The following is a 22,189-nucleotide window of genomic DNA, read 5'->3' as shown; positions in this document are numbered from 1 at the left end:
TGATCTCTGATATTTTTAGAACTAGCACCAACTGCATTTCAAGGCGCCCTAGGCCCAGGAACTTTCTCTCCGCTCCTGGGGAATCACTGATAAAGGTCATTCACTTCTTAGAACCAAAGTCACTGACCTCTGGTGTAGGTAGAGCAGCAGCAGCTGCTTGTGGGCTTATGACCCCCTGGGCGCAGAGGTCCCTTGGCTTTCTGTCAGATGCCTTACCTTTCATTGGCCCAAAGCTTTCAAAGAAAGTAAGTCTTGTAATTCAGCAAGTATTCACTGACTGTCTGACATCCCCATCTCAGACCCTGTACAAATCTAGCAAGGGCTCATTTCAAACTACCCAGAGTGAGTGACTGGTGCTTACACACACACACACACACACACACACACACACACACACACACGCACTCACACACTCCTAGCTTGGAGCCCTCGTCTCTGGGCTCAGAGGTCTCAAATCAGGGACATTCTTCTCTGAAGGCCCCCCAACTCATAGTGGGTTTGGCCCCATCTGCACGGGACAGAAGACTAGTGGCCTATGGAGTCTAGCTCTCCAGAAGAACAGGCAGGCCAGGACATAGCCCAGACCTGAGCTCTTTCAGGGGCCACAGGGAAGGGTGGTCCAACAGAACCTCACTTAGGCTTCTTGATGGATCGTTTCAAGAGTCCTTGAGGTCACTCAAAGGAGCCAATGCATTAAAAAGGGAGCCGATGCATTAAAAACAGACTCCTGGGGCCATTTGAGTCGCTGTATTTTAGTCCTATTTGGCCTCTTCCAGGAAGAGCTTGTCCTGAATCTTAGCCTAATGATACCCATATAAAATGGGGTAGGGGATGGCATTGCTGAGTAACTAGTGAGCAGATCCCTGGGCATGGCCAAGACAGTTGGTCTAAAATACATGAGAGGGAACATCTCTGTATTACTTTGCTCTCCTGGCCCAGATTCAGGGACCTGTGTGCCTGCTAGCCTCACACCCAACATTACAGGTGTTTACCGCCTCCACTCCAGGGAAAGATGGGGCACAGGGCCCACCTGTGCACATCCACAAAGTGCCCGGTTTCTACTCGGCCCTGCCCCCATTCCCCCTCCACCTAGGCTTGGGGCGAGGATGGAGGAAACCAAAAGAGAGATCAAAGGATCCTTGGCCTTGACATCGATGGAAGAAGGGTGACGGTCAGGCAGTGGACACCCTCCTGGCCTTTCCCCAGGAACCCCGGGCGGGATGGGGGTGGAGTGGGCTGGAAGAGGGAAGGTGAAGCAAAGGTGCTGGACTTGACCCGGCCGAGGGGGCGGTCCCCGGCCACGGCTGCCCCGCCCCCGCCCCGCCCCCGCCCCGGGGCCGCCCCGCCTCCCCGCCTCCCCTGCCTCCGCAGAGCCTCCTGCTAGCTGGCCGCCGGCTGCCACTGCGGCAGCGCCGCTCACCCTCCTTCCACCGTCCGCGCGCAGGTGAGGATCGGGGACCCAGCGCCCGAGCCGCTGAGGAAGGAGCAGGAAGCTTCCTGGGGCTGGGAGCTGGGAGGGAAGAAAACGAAATCGGGTTCCGGAGAGGACCGGAGGGAGGGACCGAAAGGCGCGCGCCCCAATCCTGGGCGGCGGGGAGGTGGTCCCTGCCAAGCCCGGAGAGGTGGACGCGTCCTCACCGAGCGCATCTGCGGCTCCGGATAGATGCGCTGGAGCTTGGATATCCCTGGCTGTGTGGAGACACAGTTCCAGAGCGGGGCCTCCCAGATCCTGGGGCGCTGGCTCCCGGGGGCCCGACATCCCCTTGCAATTGTTTCCAGCCAGCAGCTAAAAATACCCCTCCTAGGTCTTTCGGGGGCGACTCCGGGCTCGCGGGTGGCCAACACCCACGGAAACCTCCCTTGGTGCTGGGATTTGAAGAAGAGCCCTGCCTCAGCCCTGTGAATGTTACTAATAGGTGGAAGATTTCTAATGCCCTGGTTGCTGTGTACAGGTGAAAAAAACCTGCAAGAAATGATTGACTTATTTTTTTGAAAATTTTCAGTTTAAAATTTCAGCAAACCCGTTCTTTTCCTGGCATCTGGGGAGGTGAGGCCACAATTTAAGCCCAGCTTTGGATTTATATCCAAAGGGCTAGGTTTATCCGTCCCGCAAGAGGTTTGGATTTGGAAGAAGCGAAGTGGGTTTGAAAGCGGGTTTCACTTCTGATAGGCTTTTCTGCTGGGACAAGGGTTTGCTTAAGGTAGTCATTAGCTCTTTACCTGAAAACTGAGGACCAGGATGCAGCCGCGTGGCTGGGTCAGGAGACTGCTTACGTATCACCCCTCCCACCCCGGACAGATGTTCTTTAGTCGTGCCCCCAAATTAGGCTTACCACTGCAAGTTTCTGGACCTGAAGTCAGGGGCCAACGACACACTGTCATCCTGTGTTCTCTTGCCTACAGTTGGGAGGAAAGATGTTCACCGTGCTGACCCGCCAACCTTGTGAGCAAGCAGGTTAGTATCTCTCAGGCAGCCCCAAGTGTGGTATTCTCACGTCACAGTCTCGGCTTCAGCCCACAGTTCTTCATGCGTGGCCCCTGCGAATGATTTTAACGTCTTTGGTTTGAGACTCAATTGCTTACCAGGCTTTCTCCACCAGCATTCCTCAGGTAGAAGTAATGCTTTTGATCAAAGCTACACAAAACAAGGACTAACATGCATGTTTCGCTTAAATGGTTTTTCCGGTTTGCATAATCCATTAATTTGGCTGTTTGTGGTTTCCCTTACCAAGCTGCGTGTGAGGTTTGCTCGAGAATATTGTTGATTTTGTAATGAATTGTAAAGTATTTATATCTGTCCTCTACTTCCATCCCAGGGTTGTTGCTGGCACGGCGCCTGCAGCTACCCCCACTCCCCACCCCCACCCTAGGTCAGCAACGTTACCCTTGCTAGTGGAGGCACATGTGCAGAATTCTCTCTCTCTCTCTCTCTCTCTCTCTCTCTCACACACACACACACACACACACACACACACACACTGCCAAGCTTGCCCTGCCTGCCTCTGGCGCACGTTTTGCAGTTGCTCATGTGGAAGCCCAGAAGGGTCTAGCCTCTCCACTCCCAGGTAGACACCTTGTAATTACAGTGTTTGTTCACTCCTAATGACAGCACAGCTCTGGGCTGCATTCCCTAAATGAATGAGACCTGGTCTAGTCCATTTTGCTTTGCGATAGGCTTTTCTGCTGGGGCCAGGGTTTGCAGAAGGTAATCATAGCTATTTACCTGAAAAGTGCTAAAGAGCAGAGGACCAGGGAGGCCAGCCACACAGCTGTGGTCAGGAGACTGCTTACATCTCACCCCCCTTCCGTCCCTGGACAGATGGTCTTTAGTCATGCCCCAAAACTGGGCATTCTTGTCTTCTAAAAGGATATAATTTTAGGATTGGTAGGGGCAATTTCTACAAATCTTTTTTTGTCAAAGGGAACTGTACCTAAGGAGCTAGTTTACTTGGATTTTCAGGTTTTCCTCAAAGGGCTTTGAAAGGTTTGATGAATTTTGACAAATGCACACACCCATATACCCCATAATCCTAGGGAAATATAGAACATTTCTGTGACCCCAGAAAGTGCTGCTGTGTTCCTTCCCAGTGAGTTCCTGCCCCCAAGCCCCCGGGCAGTCACTGTTCTGTTTTCTGTCACCTGCCTGTTTTAGAACTTCACATGAATGAAATCATTTCAGGATAGAACGGTATTTGTTTGTTTCTGTTTTATTTTTTTTTTAAGATTTTATTTATTTATGTGACAGAGAGACAGCCAGCGAGAGAGGGAACACAGCAGGGGGAGTGGGAGAGGAAGAAGCAGGCTCATAGCGGAAGAGCCTGATGTGGGACTCGATCCCGGATCGCCAGGATCACGCCCTGAGCCGAAGGCAGACGCTTTAACGACTGCGCTACCCAGGCGCCCCTGTTTGTTTCTGTTTTAAAAATGTATTTGCTACTCTATTTATAAAATTTCCATTAACCCACACTGGTTTATTAAGACCCAAGTTCAAAATCATCTAGTTAAGCAATATTAGTTTAACTTTAATATATAGACATAGTCCATTATAGTAATTATATAGTTTTATACAATACAGGTATAATTATCTTTTTTCTGAGGCTGTGTATTTAGTTGAAGATTATTCATAGGCTTCATTATTATTATTGTTTTGCTTTTAAATGGGTATAGTTTTCATGTTGTGATTAAAATACAAAGGCCAGAGATGATATGACCCCTTTGGGAGGGAACACATGGCTTGGGCTCTGGCTATTCTTTGTGAAGACGTAAGTGAGACCCTGTGCCCTTAGTGTAGGCACAGGAAAAATGACTGAGATTGACTTCTTACTGGGAAACCAAATATTTTAGAAATTCGTACATGTGGGGCACCTGGGTGGCTCAGTCGTTAAGCATCCGCCTTCGGCCCAGGGGGTGATCCCAGGGTTCTGGGATCAAGCCCCGCACTGGGCTCCCTGCTCTGCTGGGAGCCTGCTTCTTCCTCTCCCACTCCCCCTGCTTGTGCTCCCTCTCTCGCTGGCTGTCTCTCTGTTAAATAAATAAATAAATAAATAAATAAAATCTTAAAAAAAAAAAGAAATTTGTACATGTTACTATTTGCATGACAGTACGCCACTGTGTACTGAACTTTATAATCATTGATTATATCTGAAGTATAGTATTAATTTCTTTGGTTTATCTGATATTATTTTTAAATGAAATATTGTATCACCTGCTTTAATAGAAAACCATATATTTTAAATCTACATAGAAATAAATGTTACTGTAAATCATCTCGGGGACAACCAGTAAAATGCATAACACATTTGGGAAGATACAAGGAAACTAAACTATGCACACCCTCTCTGCAAATGATGTTAGTCCACTCGTTTGGAGGAAAGATAAATGGTTATTGGAGCCCAATCACTGCTCCACCTTAAAAGTGTGGGTCTCACTAAAGCCAGAGGAAGCGATGTATGCACACAGTTATGTACCCAGTCTATGGATTCTACAAAGAAAGCCAGTGCCTTGTTCCTACTTTCCCCTCATGTGTCTTATGGGTCTTCCCATTTTAGGCCTCAAGGCCCTCTCCCGAACCCCAGCCATCATCGCCTTGGTGGTCTTGCTTTTGAGTGTTGTGGTACTTGTGGCCATCACACTCATCCAGTTTCACCACAAGGAGGTCCTCCTTCCAGGACTGAAGGTAAGTGTGAGGGGATTGGCACTGAAGGGATGGTCTATGACATAAGTTATTCTAAAACCATGAGTTAGAAGAAAACCCTTTTCCCCACCTACAGTGGGGGAAGACCCAAGGGAGAACCCAAGGGTCTTTGATTTAAGACCCAAGGGAGGAGCTCTGGACATACTGGTTTTGTGGTGTTTGACACTAGAGAATGTTAATGGTGACACCTTCTCTAAGGACTGTGTGGCTCTGCTTTGACTCCTGACTGTTGGAATCAAAGCTAGACTTTGTCGCCAAGAATTGCAGATGGCTACCAAAGATCTACCAGCCTGTGCATTCCCCCAAGACCACACAACGCTGATCATGAGAGGAGACCAGGAGACCCAGCCTCCTCTTCTGGCCCAACCTGGTAAACAAAACATCAAGGACTTGAAAGGTCTCCCTGAGCTGTATTTCTGCTACCTCTCCTGAGTCTAGAAGTGTGCCATGATCCCTCTAACTCTTCCGCTTGAAAAATTACTCAGGATCTTATGCTCAGTTTCATAGGCTACTCTTAGCCCTTGATAAGTCTGTCCCCACATGGTCTCTCAGATGGTGTCTGACAGTCTGAGAACCATATGTATCACCCCAGCCTTGGCTGTAAGGGTGAGGGGAAGTGATCCCATGAGGGACTTGTCAAATGAAAAGGAAAAGAATCCTTCAGTCATTTGGATAGAGTTTGGCAAACTTTTTCTGTAAAGAGCTAAATAGTACATACTTTAGGCTTTGAAGGTCATTTATAGTCTCAGTCACATATCTTTTTTTTTTTTTGTCTTCTTATGATTCTTTAGAAGTGTAAAAACCCTTCTTAGCTAGAGGGCTGAAGGAGCCAAGAAATTCAACTGTTATTTGAATCTCATTTAGCCTTTACCCTTGACCTCATGAGTCCTTTCTACATCTTCCTGCTCTTAGTGACTGTTCAAAAGCTATATTTGAAATAGAAGTTTTTAAAGTTTTTAAAAGATAAAAAAGAAACTAATATTGCCCCAGCTTTGTGGGTGAGTTTGACCTACCATTCTGAGGCTGCTCTTCTGAAAGATTAAAGTAAAATCTCCTTTAGATAATGGCATTTGGCTCTTTTATAGGACATTTTATTTAAGAATCTCAACATCCCTTCATGAATAACATGAAGAAAAAAGAAAAAAGAAAAAGAAACCTTATACAATTGTCCAGTGATGAGGGAAAACAAATTATCTGGTTGTCCAAAGACATTAGCCAAGGCCTAGAGAAGCCATTTTCCCAAGCTCCAGGCACTGCCTTCTTCTATTAACTATAGAAAATTAGGATTGCAACTGGGAGTAATACCATCTCCTTATACTTTGTAAACTGCTGCTCAGTTTAATGAACACTTTTCCCTGAATTATCTCATGTAACCCTTGTGGCTGCTATAGCAGGGGGACAAAGCAAGCATTGTCACCACCATCTTGCAAGTGAAAAATCATAGGTTTGGCCAGTGAATGGCATACCAGAACTGAAACCTTGTCCCTCCTGTTCCCAAGGCCAGGGTTTTCTTCACTCACCTCCCTCCTCTCTCCGATCCTAAGTTCAGAATGGGGGACTCAGGAGAAGGTACTGGCCTCTGATAGGAGAACTTGTCCTCCTTTGCACAGGAGAGAAGATGGGGAGAATGGATGCAGATGCAGGAGAGTTTGCTGAACTGGGGGATGGAAATATCCCCCAAATGGGGGGGAAGTTAATAGCCCTCTTAGATCCCAGGAACCACTCTTACACCCATATTTCAGAGGAACCAGCTCCAGTTGTATTCTGGGGTTATCGCTCTTCACGGCACAATGGAATGTGCCTACCCAGAGCCATGTTTCCCCTTCTAGAACAAGCTGTGGTGCCTGGGACTCTAGAAACCAGGGTCTGTGTGGGCCTCCTCCTTAGTACAGACCTCACCACTGGTCTGAGGAGTGACAAAGGGGGAGCTCTTCGCAGGGAGTATAGACAGAGCACAGATGTGGAGTCTGAGCCATCACACCTTCTAGAGTCAACATACAGGTGCATGAGGCTCTTTACCAAAGATTTGCCAAAGGTGGGATGAGGACAGATGGAAGTTGGGAGAGAGAGTAAAATTCTCCTCAGGCCCTACAAATTTATGGCTGGTTAAGGCAGTTGCCAGCTGCTGGCTTCCACTTGTTCTGGGAGGTAAGAGGTAAGTCTTCTGTTCATACTGAAGGGACATGGAAGAATTGACAGAAGACCAAAAGAGTAAACTGAGTAGAGAAAAGTAGAACCCAGGGCAGTATGGAGGCTACTTCTGAAGGAGGGGAACACATATGTTTCATACTCCTGGGTCAGATAAGTTCCCCTGGTCAAAGATGTGAGTAAAAGTAGGCCATCTGGGAATGACCCCAGGAAGCACAGGTGGGGGTGGAGAAGTGAGACAGGAGGGAAGGCAGCCAATGGAGGGCCTGCCACCCAGCAAGTTATCACTGTGGGCAGCAGGGGCTCAGTCCTGCAGAGCATCTCTGGGAGCCAGTATAGAGAACCCATCCCAGGGTTTTCCTCTACCAAAGGGCATCTAGAACACCTGTCTCACAAGTATCCCACTCAAGGACATACTTACGCACCAACTTCCACCAGTCATTGGTTGAGTGGCTGCTCCCTGGGAGACATTCACTCCCTAGCATTTCTGGCACATTGTATGCTCAGGTGGGCTCAGGCCACTGGAGAAGACCTTTAGGCAGGTGGAACGTGCATGGCTGGGTATCACCATGGTAAGGCCTGAGGGACGTGGGCAGGGAACCCGCAGCGACTATTCCACATAGATATGATATTGTTATCCTCATTCTGCAGATGAGAAAGTAGAGGAACAGAAAGGGCAGATAGCTTTGCACAGTTACACGGACTGGAAATAGCAGACATGGTGCAGAAGAAACAAAAGAGAGCAGAGAATATTGGCCTCAAACAAGGGTTTAGAAGGACCAGAAGACACACCCTCCCCCATTAGCACACAGTTCAAAGAGGGGATTTTTAATCTCCTCAAATCTTGCTTTCAGGCCCTGGTCACAGCTGTAGGGGACAGGAAGTTGTAGAACGTTGGAATACTGGCTCAGAAGACCCATTCTGCTTCATTGGGTAGATTAAATGTGAGAAAAGACATGTTCTGAACCAGGGGAGCCAAGAGCAGAATGGCCACTTGAAAGAACATTCCACATGCAGCTCTTTTCAGAATGAGGACAAGCCTCTTTTTTTGTTTTGTTTTGTTTTGCAGTGTGTGCTAAGGGTGGGAAGGGCAGTTGTGGAAGTGAAGCTGAATGAATACAAGGGCTTTTAAATTGTTCTGTTTATGTTTTAATATCTTGACGTTCATTTTGCCTTTGTGTGCACCTGACGGTTTTGAGGGGCCAGCTCCACAGTGGCCTGTCTGGGGGGCCCTGGAATGTTCCTTAAGACCCTAATCATGAGAGCTGGCTCTTAAATCCAGCCTTGGCTTACCTAACCTTGGTTTATTTAGGTTGAACAGCAGAACTATTAAAACTTAGTCAAGGGTCATAGTGTCCCCAGTCCCATTTTCATTGTTACTGGTCTGACCTGCTCTACCAGCTTAAAGAATAAACATGATGGCATCACTTTTGTTTTTCACTCAGGCCCCCACTTGCTTTATTATCATTAAGTCTAATATCTTCCTTTTGAGACTTTGCCCTCCCCACCCCCAATCACAACTGTCTTGAAGTCCTGTGGCTTCTCAGTGCAGTATGATCAGTATCCTGTTGCCTTTGCGCCTTACAGCCATATGACATCACTGTTGAACAGGGGCCTACATAATCCCTCTCAGGTCACATTAGATCCCCATGTTGGGTCACACTCCCATGCTTGGCCCTTACTCTCCAAAGCACAACCATGGGACCAGGCTGTGCTAAAACCATTCTTTTCTAATCCTTACTGGTTGTCAGTCATCGGCCTGGAGCTCTGGTGCCTTGTGGCCCTCCCTGGTTTACCCCTCAGAGAGTGAGAGTTAGATAACTGGTTTCCTCCTTTCCAGAAAGACTCAACTCCTTCATCATTTTGGTCCACCTCCTCTCCAGCCAGATCTGCATACTACTTAACTATGAGTTTGCTTTTGAGGGACTTTATCTGAACAAAGGAAGTCTGCTATAGAATTCCTTATTATGAAACAGTCAGCCCTGGTAGACCTGGTTTCCTTGGAACTCAGTGAAAGCATGGGGGCTCTGTGTATAGGGTTGATGGTCAGTTAGACCCAAGCTTGAGCCCAATTCTGGGACTGTGGGCAATTATTTACCTCTGTGAGCCTCAGTTTTCCCATCTGTCAGGTGAAAATTATGACAACACCTGCCTTCTGAATGCAACACTAAAGCACTTTGTGTAGTGCCTGACATAAGTACTCAACAAATGTTTATTACTACTATTCCTATTATTATGCTAATAGTGATGATGATGATGATGATGGTGATAATAGTAATAAATAAATCCAAGGAGGCTGATCTTATGATCTTTACTTTTGCTTTGTTAGAAACTCACACAGTCCTTAAGTTTTCTGTCTGGGGTTCATATGGAAGGCTGTTTCCTTTTGGTTAACCCACTGACTGTGTCTTCAGTTCCACCTTCTAGCCATGTTTTTTTTCCTGACACTGCATTAAACAGAGGGTTACTTACTGCTTTCCACCTAGCCGAACTGAATGAAATTCAGTCTCCACTCCACCCCCTCCATCAAACCACATTGAGTGCCACTGATCTAGGCAAATGAGCTCTGAAAACTGGCTAAAGACCAATTTTTCCATTTTTGAAAATGTCAGGGAATGATGGTGATTACTCAGAAGTAGCGCTGGGCTCAGGGCTGTCCCTGTCAGCACATCAGCTGGTGCCCAAGGGGCAGCCATTTCTCCAGGCTCATTGCAGACAGAATATCTCTGGCTGTTCCCAACCTGATGAAAACTGGATCCCAGCCGGAATGAGGATGAGAATGAGGACGGCCCTTCTTCCTCCTTTCTGATCTTGGCCCAGCAGCCCCAAGTTTCCTTCACAGGGAAAACCCACTGTTTGTGAAGAGTTGGGATCCAAAAGATGTGGGAGGGGTGGGGACCCTGTGGAGTGGTTGCTCTCGTGTGTGTGCTCCCTCCTCTACTCAGCACCAGGTGTGGTGGGGCTGGGGGAGGGGTGCCAAAGGTTTGGCAGCAGGTGGGAGGGGAGAAAGCAGACTGGTAGGGAGGTTCAGATCTCGAGTGCCTGGTTTCCTTCAACTCCACCTGTGCGTTAATCTCCTTGGTGAGCCTCTGCCCAGAGCAGGCTGTGAACAATGCCTGCCTTGTTCCCAGGGGGTGTCATGTCAAGATCCCTGTCGGCATTCATCAGATTGAAGGCCGAGATTAAGAGGCTGTCCAAGTTCAAATACCAATGGACACAGGATGTTCCATCTCAATATAATGGGGAAGCCCTGACTGAGGAGCTGGAGCAACATGTTTTTATTTGGTCCCATTTCAAATGAAACAAGCGCTTGTTAATCGTGGAAAGTTGGAACCCTCCCAGATGTCTAGAATCAGGGAATTGGTTAAATAAACTATGGTACATCTCACAGAAGATGTGGGGAATGTATTGAAAATGATGATATCAGTATTTTTACTGGCAGGGAGAGATGTGCATGATACACTTATTGATATCGAGAAAGACTATGTGCAGTATAATCCTGTATTGAATTGAAAACATATGTCTAACCACATATTCATATATGTAGCTGTATATACAGAAGACCATTAGAAAAGATATATAGCAAGGTATTAAAACAATGGTGGGATTTGAAGGCTGTTATTTACTTTTCTTTCCTCTTGTCCTTGCTTTGTAATTTTATTTGTTTATTTTGCTTTTTTGATTTTTCTATATAGCCTGTATTTATTGAGCAACCAGAGTGTCAGGCATATGGTCTCATATTTACTCCTCAAGGTTAAGTTTTCTGAAGTTAAGGAAACCCAGACAGCTTAGGCCTCATACCCAGGGTCGTAAAGCAAGCATCCATCTGAGTTGCCCTGCCTCCAGACACCAAATTCATCTTCCTCGCTGAGAAGAGCAGCCTAACCCAAGAGCAGTGGAACTGGGGAAGAGCTGTGACCCAGAAGCCTCTGCTGCCCTGGGCTGACTCCAGGCCCAAGCACATACTGACCTCAGTCAGCATTACTCATTCCAGTCCCCATAGTCTGCTAACGCATGCTCTTTCCTGCTCAGGCTTGGTCCAGGGCCCGGGATGGCAAGACCCTCAGGGGAAGCTCCCTGGTGCCTGCCTCTAGCTGGGGAGATGGTCCAGGACTCCTAGCCGGCAATCCTGGGCACAGCTAGCCCTGGCACTGCCCTAGCAACACCCTCCTGTCTGTCTCTTTGTGTTGCATATTACCAAAGTGGGACGATATGTCAACATTAGTTTGTATTGTGGGTTTTTTTCTCCTTAATTATGAATACTTTCCTTCTGAAGACTAATGCAAGTATTGATGTGTCTCTCCCTTGTGAGAACTTCCTATGTTTATTTCCAGGCTGACAGGGCTGGAAGTTTGGAGAGTAGAGGGCAGCAGGTGACTGACTATTCATTTCCCTCCTGAGACCCAGGTGGCTACTGTCCTCCACCTCAGAGGTCTGGGTGAGGAAAAAACCAGGATGGGCAAGATATTCGGAGTGCTAATTTTCAACCTCAGCTGCATACTGGGGTCACCAGGAAAGCTTTAGAAACTGCTGATGCCTGTGCCCACTGCCAGAGATTCTGATTTAATAGGTCTGGGATACGGCCTTGGAACTGGGAGTTTCAGAAACTCCCCAAATGATTCTAATGTGCGGCCAAAGCTGAGAACCAGGCCCCAGAACACCTGACCCACCTCATCCCATCCCCTTCCCCCACAGTCCAAGGAGACAAAGTTGGTTTGGAGCAAATCATTTTTTCCCCTTGGTCAGCCCATACCTAAATGATGCAGTGTGGATTAATTTCTTGAGAGTATTTGGGGTTCTCAGCCCATTGGAAAGGAGTCCTCAGAGAGGCCTGCCCATTTCTGACTTTCCCTTTCCCCTTTTGTTCAGTATGGGATCGTGCTTGATGCCGGGTCTTCCAGAACCACCGTCTACGTATATCAGTGGCCAGCGGAGAAGGAGAATAATACTGGAGTGGTCAGTCAAACCTTCAAGTGCAGTGTGAAAGGTAAGGCACAGAGTGTGTGCAGGAGGCCCATAGGGAAGCAAGGGAGAATCCTAAGGGCCTTCAGAGGCCTGGAGGGATCCCGAGAAGCTGCCCGGAGGCAGGGAATGAGCACTGGACTGGGCATCAGGAACATATGTGATCTTGTCCTAGTGCTGCTCCTCATCCATGCAGTGACCTCGGGCCACTCACTTCCCTTCTCTGGGCTTCAGTTTCCTCATGTCTGAAACATGGCGGTGAAGGTGTGAGCATTTACCCTGCCATGCTTGCATGAATGAAGGCTGGTGGAAGACACAAGTGTCCCAGGTCAGAACCAAGGATGGTTTATTGCTCACAGTAATAGCAGTAGGCGGAGCGTCAGCATTTTCTTGAGCTGGTTCTCTGAGCCTCACTTTGCACAAGATGATGTAAAGAGGGCTAGACAGTATCTGCTCACACAGTGGGTCGTATTACAGAAGACGAACCCCAAGATTAGGGAATCTGAAACATTTATAGTGCCTGCCTTTTGATCTGGGGGAGAACACTGTCTCTATCTTCTGAGCCTGCTTGTTATGCAAAATCCTTGAAAATGCAATCCAGAACAAAAGCAGTCAGGGCCTCTGCTCATAAGACATACAGAAACATGAGCGAGTCATGGAAAATTGTATTCCAGTAGGGGAATTGTATTCTAATTGGCTGTGTATGTTGAGGGGGGGTAGAAAGAAATGGACAAGGATGGACAATACATAAACAAACGGGCATGATTCTATTCCAGTAAAGCTTGATTTATGGACCTGAAATTTTGAAATTCATATAATTCTCAAGTGTCACAACATATTGTTTTAATTTTTCCTTGTTATTTAAAAATGTAAAAACTATCTTAGCTCACAGGCTGTACAAAAAAAAATGATAAACCGGATTTGGTCTATGAGATGCCAACCCATGAAACAGAACATTCTCGGTATCTCCACAACATAGACTGAATTTTATATTCATTGTTTCCCTGTTCTTCTTTCTAGTTTTGTCCTTATGCATTTAGTTTTTCCTGTTCTTGAAAATGGAATCAAACATGTGCTCATATAGATGGAATCAAACATTTATTCTTCTGTTATTTGCTTTGTTCACTAATATTGGGTGTTTAAAATTCATCTACACTGACAGAAGTAGCAGAAGCTCATTCATTTTTCCCTGTTGGACATTTGTATGTCCATGGTTATGGAAAGGATAGTTATGAATAAGGTTGAGTATATTCATATTTTTATTTATTTATGAAATTACAAATTATAAATATATTTAAATATTTTATATTTATATTTCATATACTTATGGTCATTTCTGTTTTTGTGAAGTGCCTGTTCATGTCTTTTGTTCACTTTTCTACTGAATGCCTGACTTTTTCTCATTGACTCACTGGAGTTCTTTATAAATATTGTAAATATGGGTGCTTTGTTAGTATTATTATGTTGTTCTCCTATCCCCGTACAGATTATGGTTCATCTTTCTTAGTCTCTTCATTGTGTCTTTTGATGAACAGTTCTTACTTTTTATGTATGAACAGTTATCAGTCTCCTCCTTTATGATTTGCTCTTTTGTATTCAAGAAATCTTTCTTAGCCTGAGGTCATAAAGATTTTCTTCAATCAAAGTTTTATAATTTTGCCTTTTACAATGAAGTCTTTAGTACTCATAACAAACCCCAGTTAGTGAGTGTGTGTATGTGTGCACCTTTTCAAAAGCCACCCTCTTTAGAGCATCATCATCTTTGACTTGACCCAGAGCTTCCTGACCAGTGCATCCTGAATGTGTTAACAGGTGTACCCTTGGCCCACAGGACAACAGGTTAGAGACTCTGGACTGGTCCCCCCAGCCCCAAGCATCTTCCTTCATTTACCTCAATGAGCTGCCCAAATATAATAACTTTTCTGGGGGGGGGTCATGGCATTGAAAAAGCTGGGGGGCAGAATTAGCCTTTCCTGTAGGGAGACTAACAGACTTCTTTGAATAACAGAGTAAGTCCTGATCATCTGCCCTTCCATGGAGGGCAGCTAGGAGCTCACCTACCCTGGTACATAGGTGTCCCAGGTTAGGTTGTCAAGAAGCTGATTTTGAGCTAGAGTTTAGGATGCAAGATAATTGTTAGATTCCACCACTGTGGAAGAAAGGATGAAGAAGGAGGATCGGTCAGAAAGAGAAGTCAAACAGCCACATGGGCCTGACCAAGCTTCAACCAATCAGAGTTATCCTGCATGGCCTGAATTGGCTAGACTGTGATACCTCTGTTGCCATCAACTGTTGAATGTTGCCATTCTGGGAAGAGCAAAACATTGGGCAAGACAGCTCTCTGCAGCTGAGGCAAACCATGAAGGAGCTGACAGCTGAGACACTAAGTCTTTATTTGAAGGGGCATCTGCTTGGCATCTCAGTGGGCCACACAACAGGGGACTTAGATGTTTACTAAGTACTGCTTGCATTGGTATTCACAAGCACAGGTGGCCGTAACCTTGTGTGAAGCACAGTCAGAGATTCCCATCTCTGTTGTCCTAACTTCTGAGTCATTTCCTTACCTTCAAGCATGAAAGAGGGCAGCAGGATGATCATTTAGAAAGGTGAGACCAGCCACTTCAAGAAAGTAGTGTAGGATAATGATTAAGACTTCACCTCACCCCTCCTGTGTGAGTTCTGGGAAGGTTCCAACCTCTTGGTGTCTGGACCTCTTCATCTATAAAATAAGCATAATAATAGTAATACCCATCCCGTAAGAATCATTTGAAGATTCAATGACATAATATATGTAAAAGGGGTGACAAATACATGGCATACAGTTAAGTACTCAATTAAGTGTGAGCTATTATTATTCATGGGGCAGCACACTTCAGAGCTCCTGGTGGATATTCTTGCCAAGAAGTTAGTCTGTTCCAGATCTGTCTTTAGACTCAGAGAACAATTCAGCCAAGTCAGTCCTGATGATCTTCTGACTGTAGGGGGAGATGTGACCTTCATGGAGGGACACAAGTAGTCTCTCAGGGGAAGGGGCCCTGGGCCACCCTGGGTGTGATTTAGGGGAGGGGTAGGGTCATGGAACCCACACCACATCCATAAATGGGTCTTCCCTTTGATCGCAGTAGCCTCAGGGAGCCATATATATACTCCAAATGACCAGAAGACCACAAACTAAAGCTCAAAATATAGAGTTAAAGTTTGGCAAGTGCCGTCCCCTTGAAGACACGTGGCTTCTCCAGGGATAATTTGGGCTTCTGGTTTCCCAGTTGCAAATTTCCTAGGACTCCCCTGCCTTGGCCAGTCTGAGGGAGTGATGAAACTTGCCCAGCAGTGTTTCCCAGATATGCAGGTTCTTGGAAATTTCTTTCTTGGCGGGGGTTGAGAGGCCTTGGTGAGTTTCATCAGTCCTCAGTTACTGCTGTTTTCCCGAGTTCACTGCATTCTGCCTTAGCTGCTGGTCCTCTTGCTGGTGTCCAGATCTCTGGCTTCATGTTGTAAAGTCATTCCCTGGAGGACACTGGGCCCCTACATGACCCTCATCTCTTTCACGGTGTGCGGTGTTCATGGCTGCTGCTGCCTCCTCCCACAAAGACCATTCATGTGTTTCCTTTAAACAGGTGGTTAAAGTTTTTTAAACTCCATTGGAGCTTAAGTGTAACCATCTCATCCATTGAAATACCTTAAAGAGTTGCACTGGGGACCAGGCCAGTATGGTATTGAAAGCATCCTTTGCTTGGGTACATATCTTCTGCTTCTGTTCCACCTCGAGTAAGTTTTGTATCATCTGTCCAACCATCTTTCTCCAGTTTGGAATAGCGATTTCAATGCTCCTTTCTTGAGGTTGTGAATCCCAGGATCCCATGAGCCTGTGAGCCCAATCTTGTCTTTCCTTTAGGAAGCTTATAGGACCTTATGCAAATAGGTCTCGGGTGACATGATCGGATATCCCCAAGTTTTGACATTCCAACAAGTCTCCTAACCAGTTCCTTTCCGGAGACCAGCTCTGGCTGATCAGATTGGACTACATGATCCCCTTAGTATAGAGTTGCACACTGGTTTGAAAATCTCATTGACTGATTCGTGTAATCATTTATTTAATAACTATGTATTAGGTATCAACTGTTTGCCAGTTGTTGACACTGGGGATTCTAAAGTAAAATATACAAAGTCTCTGCTGTTGTGGAACTTACATTCTAATCAAGAAGATAGATCATAAAAGAGTATTTAACATGTCAGGGAGAAGTACTGCAAAGAGAAATCAAGTGAGGTAGGTGGGCAGAGAATGATAATGCTCTGTTTGGAGGGGATAGTTAAGCAGAGGCAAAAGTGGAAAGAGAGTGTGAGCCATACACAGTTTTGAGGGAAGAACGTGCTGAGCAGAGGGCCTGGCAAGCAGACAGGCCAGGTGTGGAAGCTGCTCAGCATTTTCTAGGAAAGGCAAAGGGACCAGTGTGGCTGGAGCAGAATGAGGAAGAGGAAGAAAGGTGAGTAGTGAGGCCAGAGCTGTGGTCAAGGCCAGCTCACGGAGGGCCTTGAGAGCAGTGAGAAGTTTGACTTGTACTCAGATGCATTTCCTTCAGAGTACACCATTAGGAGATTCTGGTCAAGGAACTAACATGTATATGACATATTTTTAACAGAGAGCTTTGGATGTGGAACATGTAGTCAGAGGCTGAGATCAGAAGCAGGGAAATCAGGGCTATTAGAACAGTGCATGTAATGATGCCATAAAGTTATGACATTATGGTGGTCTGGCTGAGACTGTGCTTGTCAGTGTGGGGTGACTTGGCTCCCCAGGGAACATTTAACAATGTCTGGGGACATTTTTGATTGTCACCACTGGGGTTGGTGGTTCTGCTGGGATCTAGTGATAGAGACCAAGGATGCTGCTAAACATTGCACAATGCACAGGATGGCCCCACAACAAAGAATTATCCAGCCCCAAATGTCAATGGTACCAAGATTGAGAGACTCTGATCTAGAATGGTTCTGGGGAAGAGGAGAAAGAGTGCTCAGATTTGAGAGGTGTTTTGAAAGTAGAAACAACAAGATTTTATAAACGATTCACTGTGAGATGTCTAAGTTGGTGGTGCCTGAGCACCAGTTCTGACCTGAGCAACTGTGTGCATGATGGTACCACTTCCTGAGACGGGAACACTGGAGGTGGGTCTGTTGGGAGCATGGCAGGGATTAAGGAATTTGGTTTTGGACAGATTAAGTTGGAGATGCCCATAAATCATCTAACTCCGGGAACAGCAAACTTTTTCTGTAAAGACCTAGATGATAAATATTTGTTACTTGTTGGCCATATGGTCTCTGTTGTAACCATTCAGCTCTGTCACTTTAGCACAAAAGCAGCCACAGACAACGTGCAGACAAATGAGCATGAACATATATGTGTTTCAAGAAAATTTTATTCATGGGTGCTGTACATCAGGTCCATAAGGCCTAATGGGATATACCCTAAGGAAAAAAAAAAAGAACTTAAAAAAAAATCTTAAACTGTTTTCAATAACCATACAGTTGGTGGTAGTGCTGATATTGTCATACTAAGACCATTGTGAGTGGATTGTGAAATAAAGCAAGCGAGCTATTCAGTTGGAGTTGCTGGGAAGCAGGATTTTTTTAGCATAGGAAAGAGAAGGTCAAGATCAACTTAAGTAGGGGCGCCTGGGTGGCACAGCGGTTAAGCGTCTGCCTTCGGCTCAGGGCGTGATCCCGGCGTTCTGGGATCGAGCCCCACATCAGGCTCCTCCGCTATGAGCCTGCTTCTTCCTCTCCCGCTCTTCCTGCTTGTGTTCCCTCTCTCGCTGGCTGTCTCTATCTCTGTCAAATAAATAAATAAAATCTTTAAAAAAAAAAAAAGAAAGAAAGTTAAAAAAAAAAAAGATCAACTTAAGTAAAAACCTGTAGTTTTGGAGTAGAAGTACCAATAAGAATTCATGATGTATTTTCTCTTGAAATAAGTTCTTCCTAGGTCTATTCTCTGAAGAGTCTTGCTTCCAAATTTCAGACACTAAATACCATACTCAAAAAAAGAAGCCAGGACTCCTTGGAGAAGTGGCTGATTCCAGAGCTGGGGCAAGAAGTGTATAAGATCACACATCTAATATCAGAGAGCAAAGAAGCTCTCAAAGTTTTCTGGGATCATATCTAAAGGACTCAGGGGTCATGTTGAAGAGAACTCCACTGGCCAACAACCATCAATAAGAATAATAACTGCAATGAATCTAAATGCATCAAATATATCTTCAAATTCATATGTTCCTCAAGATACACAACAAACAATAAAATCCCTCACTGGATAAATTCGGAGGATATGGGACATGCAATCTCTATTTCTTAAGCTGATGAAGGGGAAAGATTCAAGCACTTATTCTTCCTTCCCTGTACAAACTGTACTGTAGGGTAACCAACAAACTTTCCTCTTATGAAAGCGTTTAGGTAATAAGTGAAGCAAGAAAGATGGAAATAAAACATCACCATTTCACAAACCCTACTGGGCTAACAGGTCTAAGCAATGATCTCTGATGCCTGCTCACAGCACAAAGAGAAGTAGCCAGATGCGTGTGCCTTGTATTGGAAGTGCACACTAATTCCTATAAATTATTCCTTCCGAAAAAGTCCAAACCTGAATTTGATTGAGCCTCTGCATTCAGTTATCAATTTATAGGAAAAGCCGAGGCTCAGCAGCACGTTACATGAACCATAGGGATGCAGTCAGCAAATTCTGGGCTGTAGGAAACTTTACAAGACAAATGAAATTGCAAAGAATTTTTTTTTTTAATCTCAAGGGAAAAATAGAAAGGGAGGACGGAACTTACGGATAAAAGAGACTTAAGAGACATACCAGCCAACTGCAATGGGTAGAATTTATTTGGACTCTAATTCAAACAAACTGGATAGAGAGACAGAGAGAGGGAGGGGGAGGAAAATATATGAATATGGAGGAAATGTGCACCTTCACTAAAATTTGGTTCTATTAAGGGATTATTTTTAATTTTTATGGGCATAATAATAATAGGGCAGCGGTTATGCTTCTTCGAAAAAATTCTTCCCTAACTCTACTTTTAGTTCCCTCTGTGACGGTTCATTTCAGCTTCATGGAGATTTCTGACCAAACTGAGGATCTCTGTCATGGGTTTGTTTGGGTTATATGTCTGTCTAGATATGTTACTTCTTCTTGAAATTTATAAATGTGGACGTTTGGGTATTATTTCATGTTTAATGTTTAGGATGACGTCTTGTTAAATTATATATAGTTATACCAAAATGTTTCCTAAAGATAAATCATGACAAGATTCCTTTTTTCCCTCTGTGTTTGAACACATGGGGCATAGATTTAAGTTTTTGTTTCATTTTTCCTGTTCCACCTTTCACTATGTCTCTAAATCTATTTGGTGGAAGTTCTGTCAAGAAATGAACTTCCCAGGGGCGCCTGGGTGGCACAGCGGTTAAGCGCCTGCCTTCGGCTCAGGGCGTGATCCCGTCGTTATGGGATCGAGCCCCACATCAGGCTCCTCCGCTATGAGCCTGCTTCTTCCTCTCCCGCTCCCCCTGCTTGTGTTCCCTCTCTCGCTGGCTGTCTCTATCTCTGTAAAATAAATAAATAAAATCTTTAAAAAAAAGAAAAAAGAAAAAAAAAAGAACTTCCCAGAGCGCCTGTCTGGCTCAGTTGGTGGAGTGTGCGACTCTTGATCTCAGGGTTGTAGGTTCAAGCCCCACATTGGGGGTAGAAACAAAATCTTTAAAAAATAAAACAAAATGAAAAAGAAGTAAACTTACCAAAGGCAAGTAGTGTAAAAGGAGACTAGAGAAGCAAAAAGCCAATAAGATTATTACTGAACAAAACAAAAAAAAAAAGAATTTTTGTCTTTTAGTGAAACAGACTGAAGTATTTAGAATGAAATGATACCATATCTGCAGTTTGCTCTGTGGGGAGAGAGAGCAGATGAAACAAGAGTTGATCATGTGGAAGCTGGGAGATGGGTGCAATGGGATTCATTATACTATTAACCCTGCTTTTATGTATGTTTGAAATTTCTATAATGAGACCTTTTTCTTAATCATATCCTGGCTCATTTTTTCACTTTTGTAATTCCTCCCTTCAATGTTTTGGGAGTTGACGCACCAGTGTGACCACATGGGACTTAACACATAACACATCCACCTGTTTTCATCCCATTTTCAACCCTACTCAAACCCATTAATTTCCAAAGCTGATCTGTTTTTTTATTTAGAAGTTGTACTGCTTTTGTTGGTTCCTGGGAATGCTAAGAAGTGCTGACTGCTTGCTCTTCAGGCTCTGGGATTTCCAGCTATGGGAAAAACCCCCAAGATGTCCCCAAAGCCTTTGAGGATTGCATGCAAAAAGTCAAGGGGCAGATTCCAGCCCATCTCCATAGATCCACCCACATTTACCTGGGGGCCACGGCTGGGATGCGCTTGCTGAGGTAAGGGCTGGAATGGCCCCAAAGAGCCCATCTGATCAAAATAGCCAAGACTGTGTTGAACCCTGCCAAGAATGTAACTCTATTTCTGGGAACAGATCTGAAAGAAAGAAGTCCATATTCTGCCATAAATTTAGGCTTCAAAAGCTGGGAAAATTTCAGGCTTTATTTTAATACCCAGAAAGAAATCATTCTAAAATGGATTCCCTCCCCCCTTGGTGATTTTCCTGAGAACTCTGGAAGAAAGGAAGGTAACTGAAATCTCATGGGTGTACCTCTAGTTCTTTAGACAAGTAAAAACTTTTTGGGTGCCTGGTCTTTTGATACCTGTGTGCAGCCGGCTCCACTGAGTGCAGCCCATATTTATGTGGCTTCTACCCACGTACACAATGCCACTGGAATCTTCTGGAAAATAGTGGAATTTCTGCACTTCACCCCAAAGTCTTTGGAGCTATTAGGAAACAAACAGCTCATTTCATTCAATTAAGCAGATCCTTCTAAATTGCAACCATGACTTTTATCCCAGTCGCACTCTTTTTGAGTGCCCTTTCTCTCTCTCTTTTTTTTTTTTCCTATTATTGTATTTCCTTGACTTGGAAAAAAAAGAAAAATGGTTTTTAAAACATCAAACTTAAATCTGATACCCAGGGTAGAGGCTACTCCAAACTTTGAAAATAAGCTTTTAGCCCCCAAAGATGACACTCATCCTGCTTCAAAGCCACTTTGTCTGTGGTGCCAGTAACATAAAATTATATGTGTGGGCATGAAGAAGATACAGAGGAACAAACAAACAGAGCCACTTAAACATGATCATTAAAAGAAATCAGGAAGTACCCTCAGTTGGATTGGGCCTTTTCCTTGTGGTTTTTCTCTCCTTGTTTCTATTCCTATGTCCTGGTTGACCAAGCAGAATGTGGGAGAAAGTTGGATTTCTTTGCTCCCTCTTGGAATCTGCAGTGTGTTTCAAAATTATTGTGTTTACCTGAAATAGAAATGATATAGAAATTCCTTCCTTCTGTCTTTTCTTTCTTACGGAAACAAAGCACCCAAATTCTTCTTAATTGCTTTTTCTCCCAGTCCTCCCAGTGAGGAATAATTAGAGGGCTCTGTGATTTATAGCCCATGACAAAAACCATGGAATAGGAGGTGCACCACTTGGGAACACAGTGAATGTCCCATTTGAATAAATTAAATATTAACTCCTCCTTATAAAACTTTCTGATGGTGATCCATTCCTCCTGAGGAACTAGCTGACATCTTAATTGCTAGAAAAGTCAAATATAAAAAGAAGCAATAATGAGAATCCTCTGGGATGGGAACTGATAAAACAAGGAAAATTCTCGAATTATTTTCCGAGCAGTGATAATCTGCTGCTGAATTAGTATGACCTTCAGATTGTAACATGGCTCTTTCTTCTTGAGCCAAGAGTGAGCCG

At 44.9% G+C, this 22,189-nt stretch overlaps 1 protein-coding gene across 1 annotated transcript in view; it reads left to right on the top strand.

Annotated features, from left to right (window-relative positions):
• Positions 1–1,352: 1,352 nt before the first annotated feature.
• The window catches only part of ENTPD3 (ectonucleoside triphosphate diphosphohydrolase 3), a 33,317-nt gene continuing 12,480 nt past the window's right edge, over positions 1,353–22,189 (top strand). The window contains exons 1-5 of the mRNA XM_040636933.1: positions 1,353–1,444; positions 2,404–2,455; positions 5,049–5,176; positions 12,212–12,329; positions 20,607–20,757. Coding sequence (XP_040492867.1) covers positions 2,416–2,455; positions 5,049–5,176; positions 12,212–12,329; positions 20,607–20,757 — 437 coding nt within the window. The 5' untranslated portion in view covers positions 1,353–1,444; positions 2,404–2,415. The remainder of the gene's footprint in view (positions 1,445–2,403; positions 2,456–5,048; positions 5,177–12,211; positions 12,330–20,606; positions 20,758–22,189) is intronic.

Source organism: Ursus maritimus, unplaced genomic scaffold (genome assembly GCF_017311325.1).
Source record: "Ursus maritimus isolate PB19 unplaced genomic scaffold, ASM1731132v1 scaffold_20, whole genome shotgun sequence".
Taxonomy (NCBI): domain Eukaryota; kingdom Metazoa; phylum Chordata; class Mammalia; order Carnivora; family Ursidae; genus Ursus; species Ursus maritimus.
The sequence above is the reverse complement of the archived record's forward strand: the minus strand, read 5'-3'. Positions and strand labels throughout refer to the sequence as shown.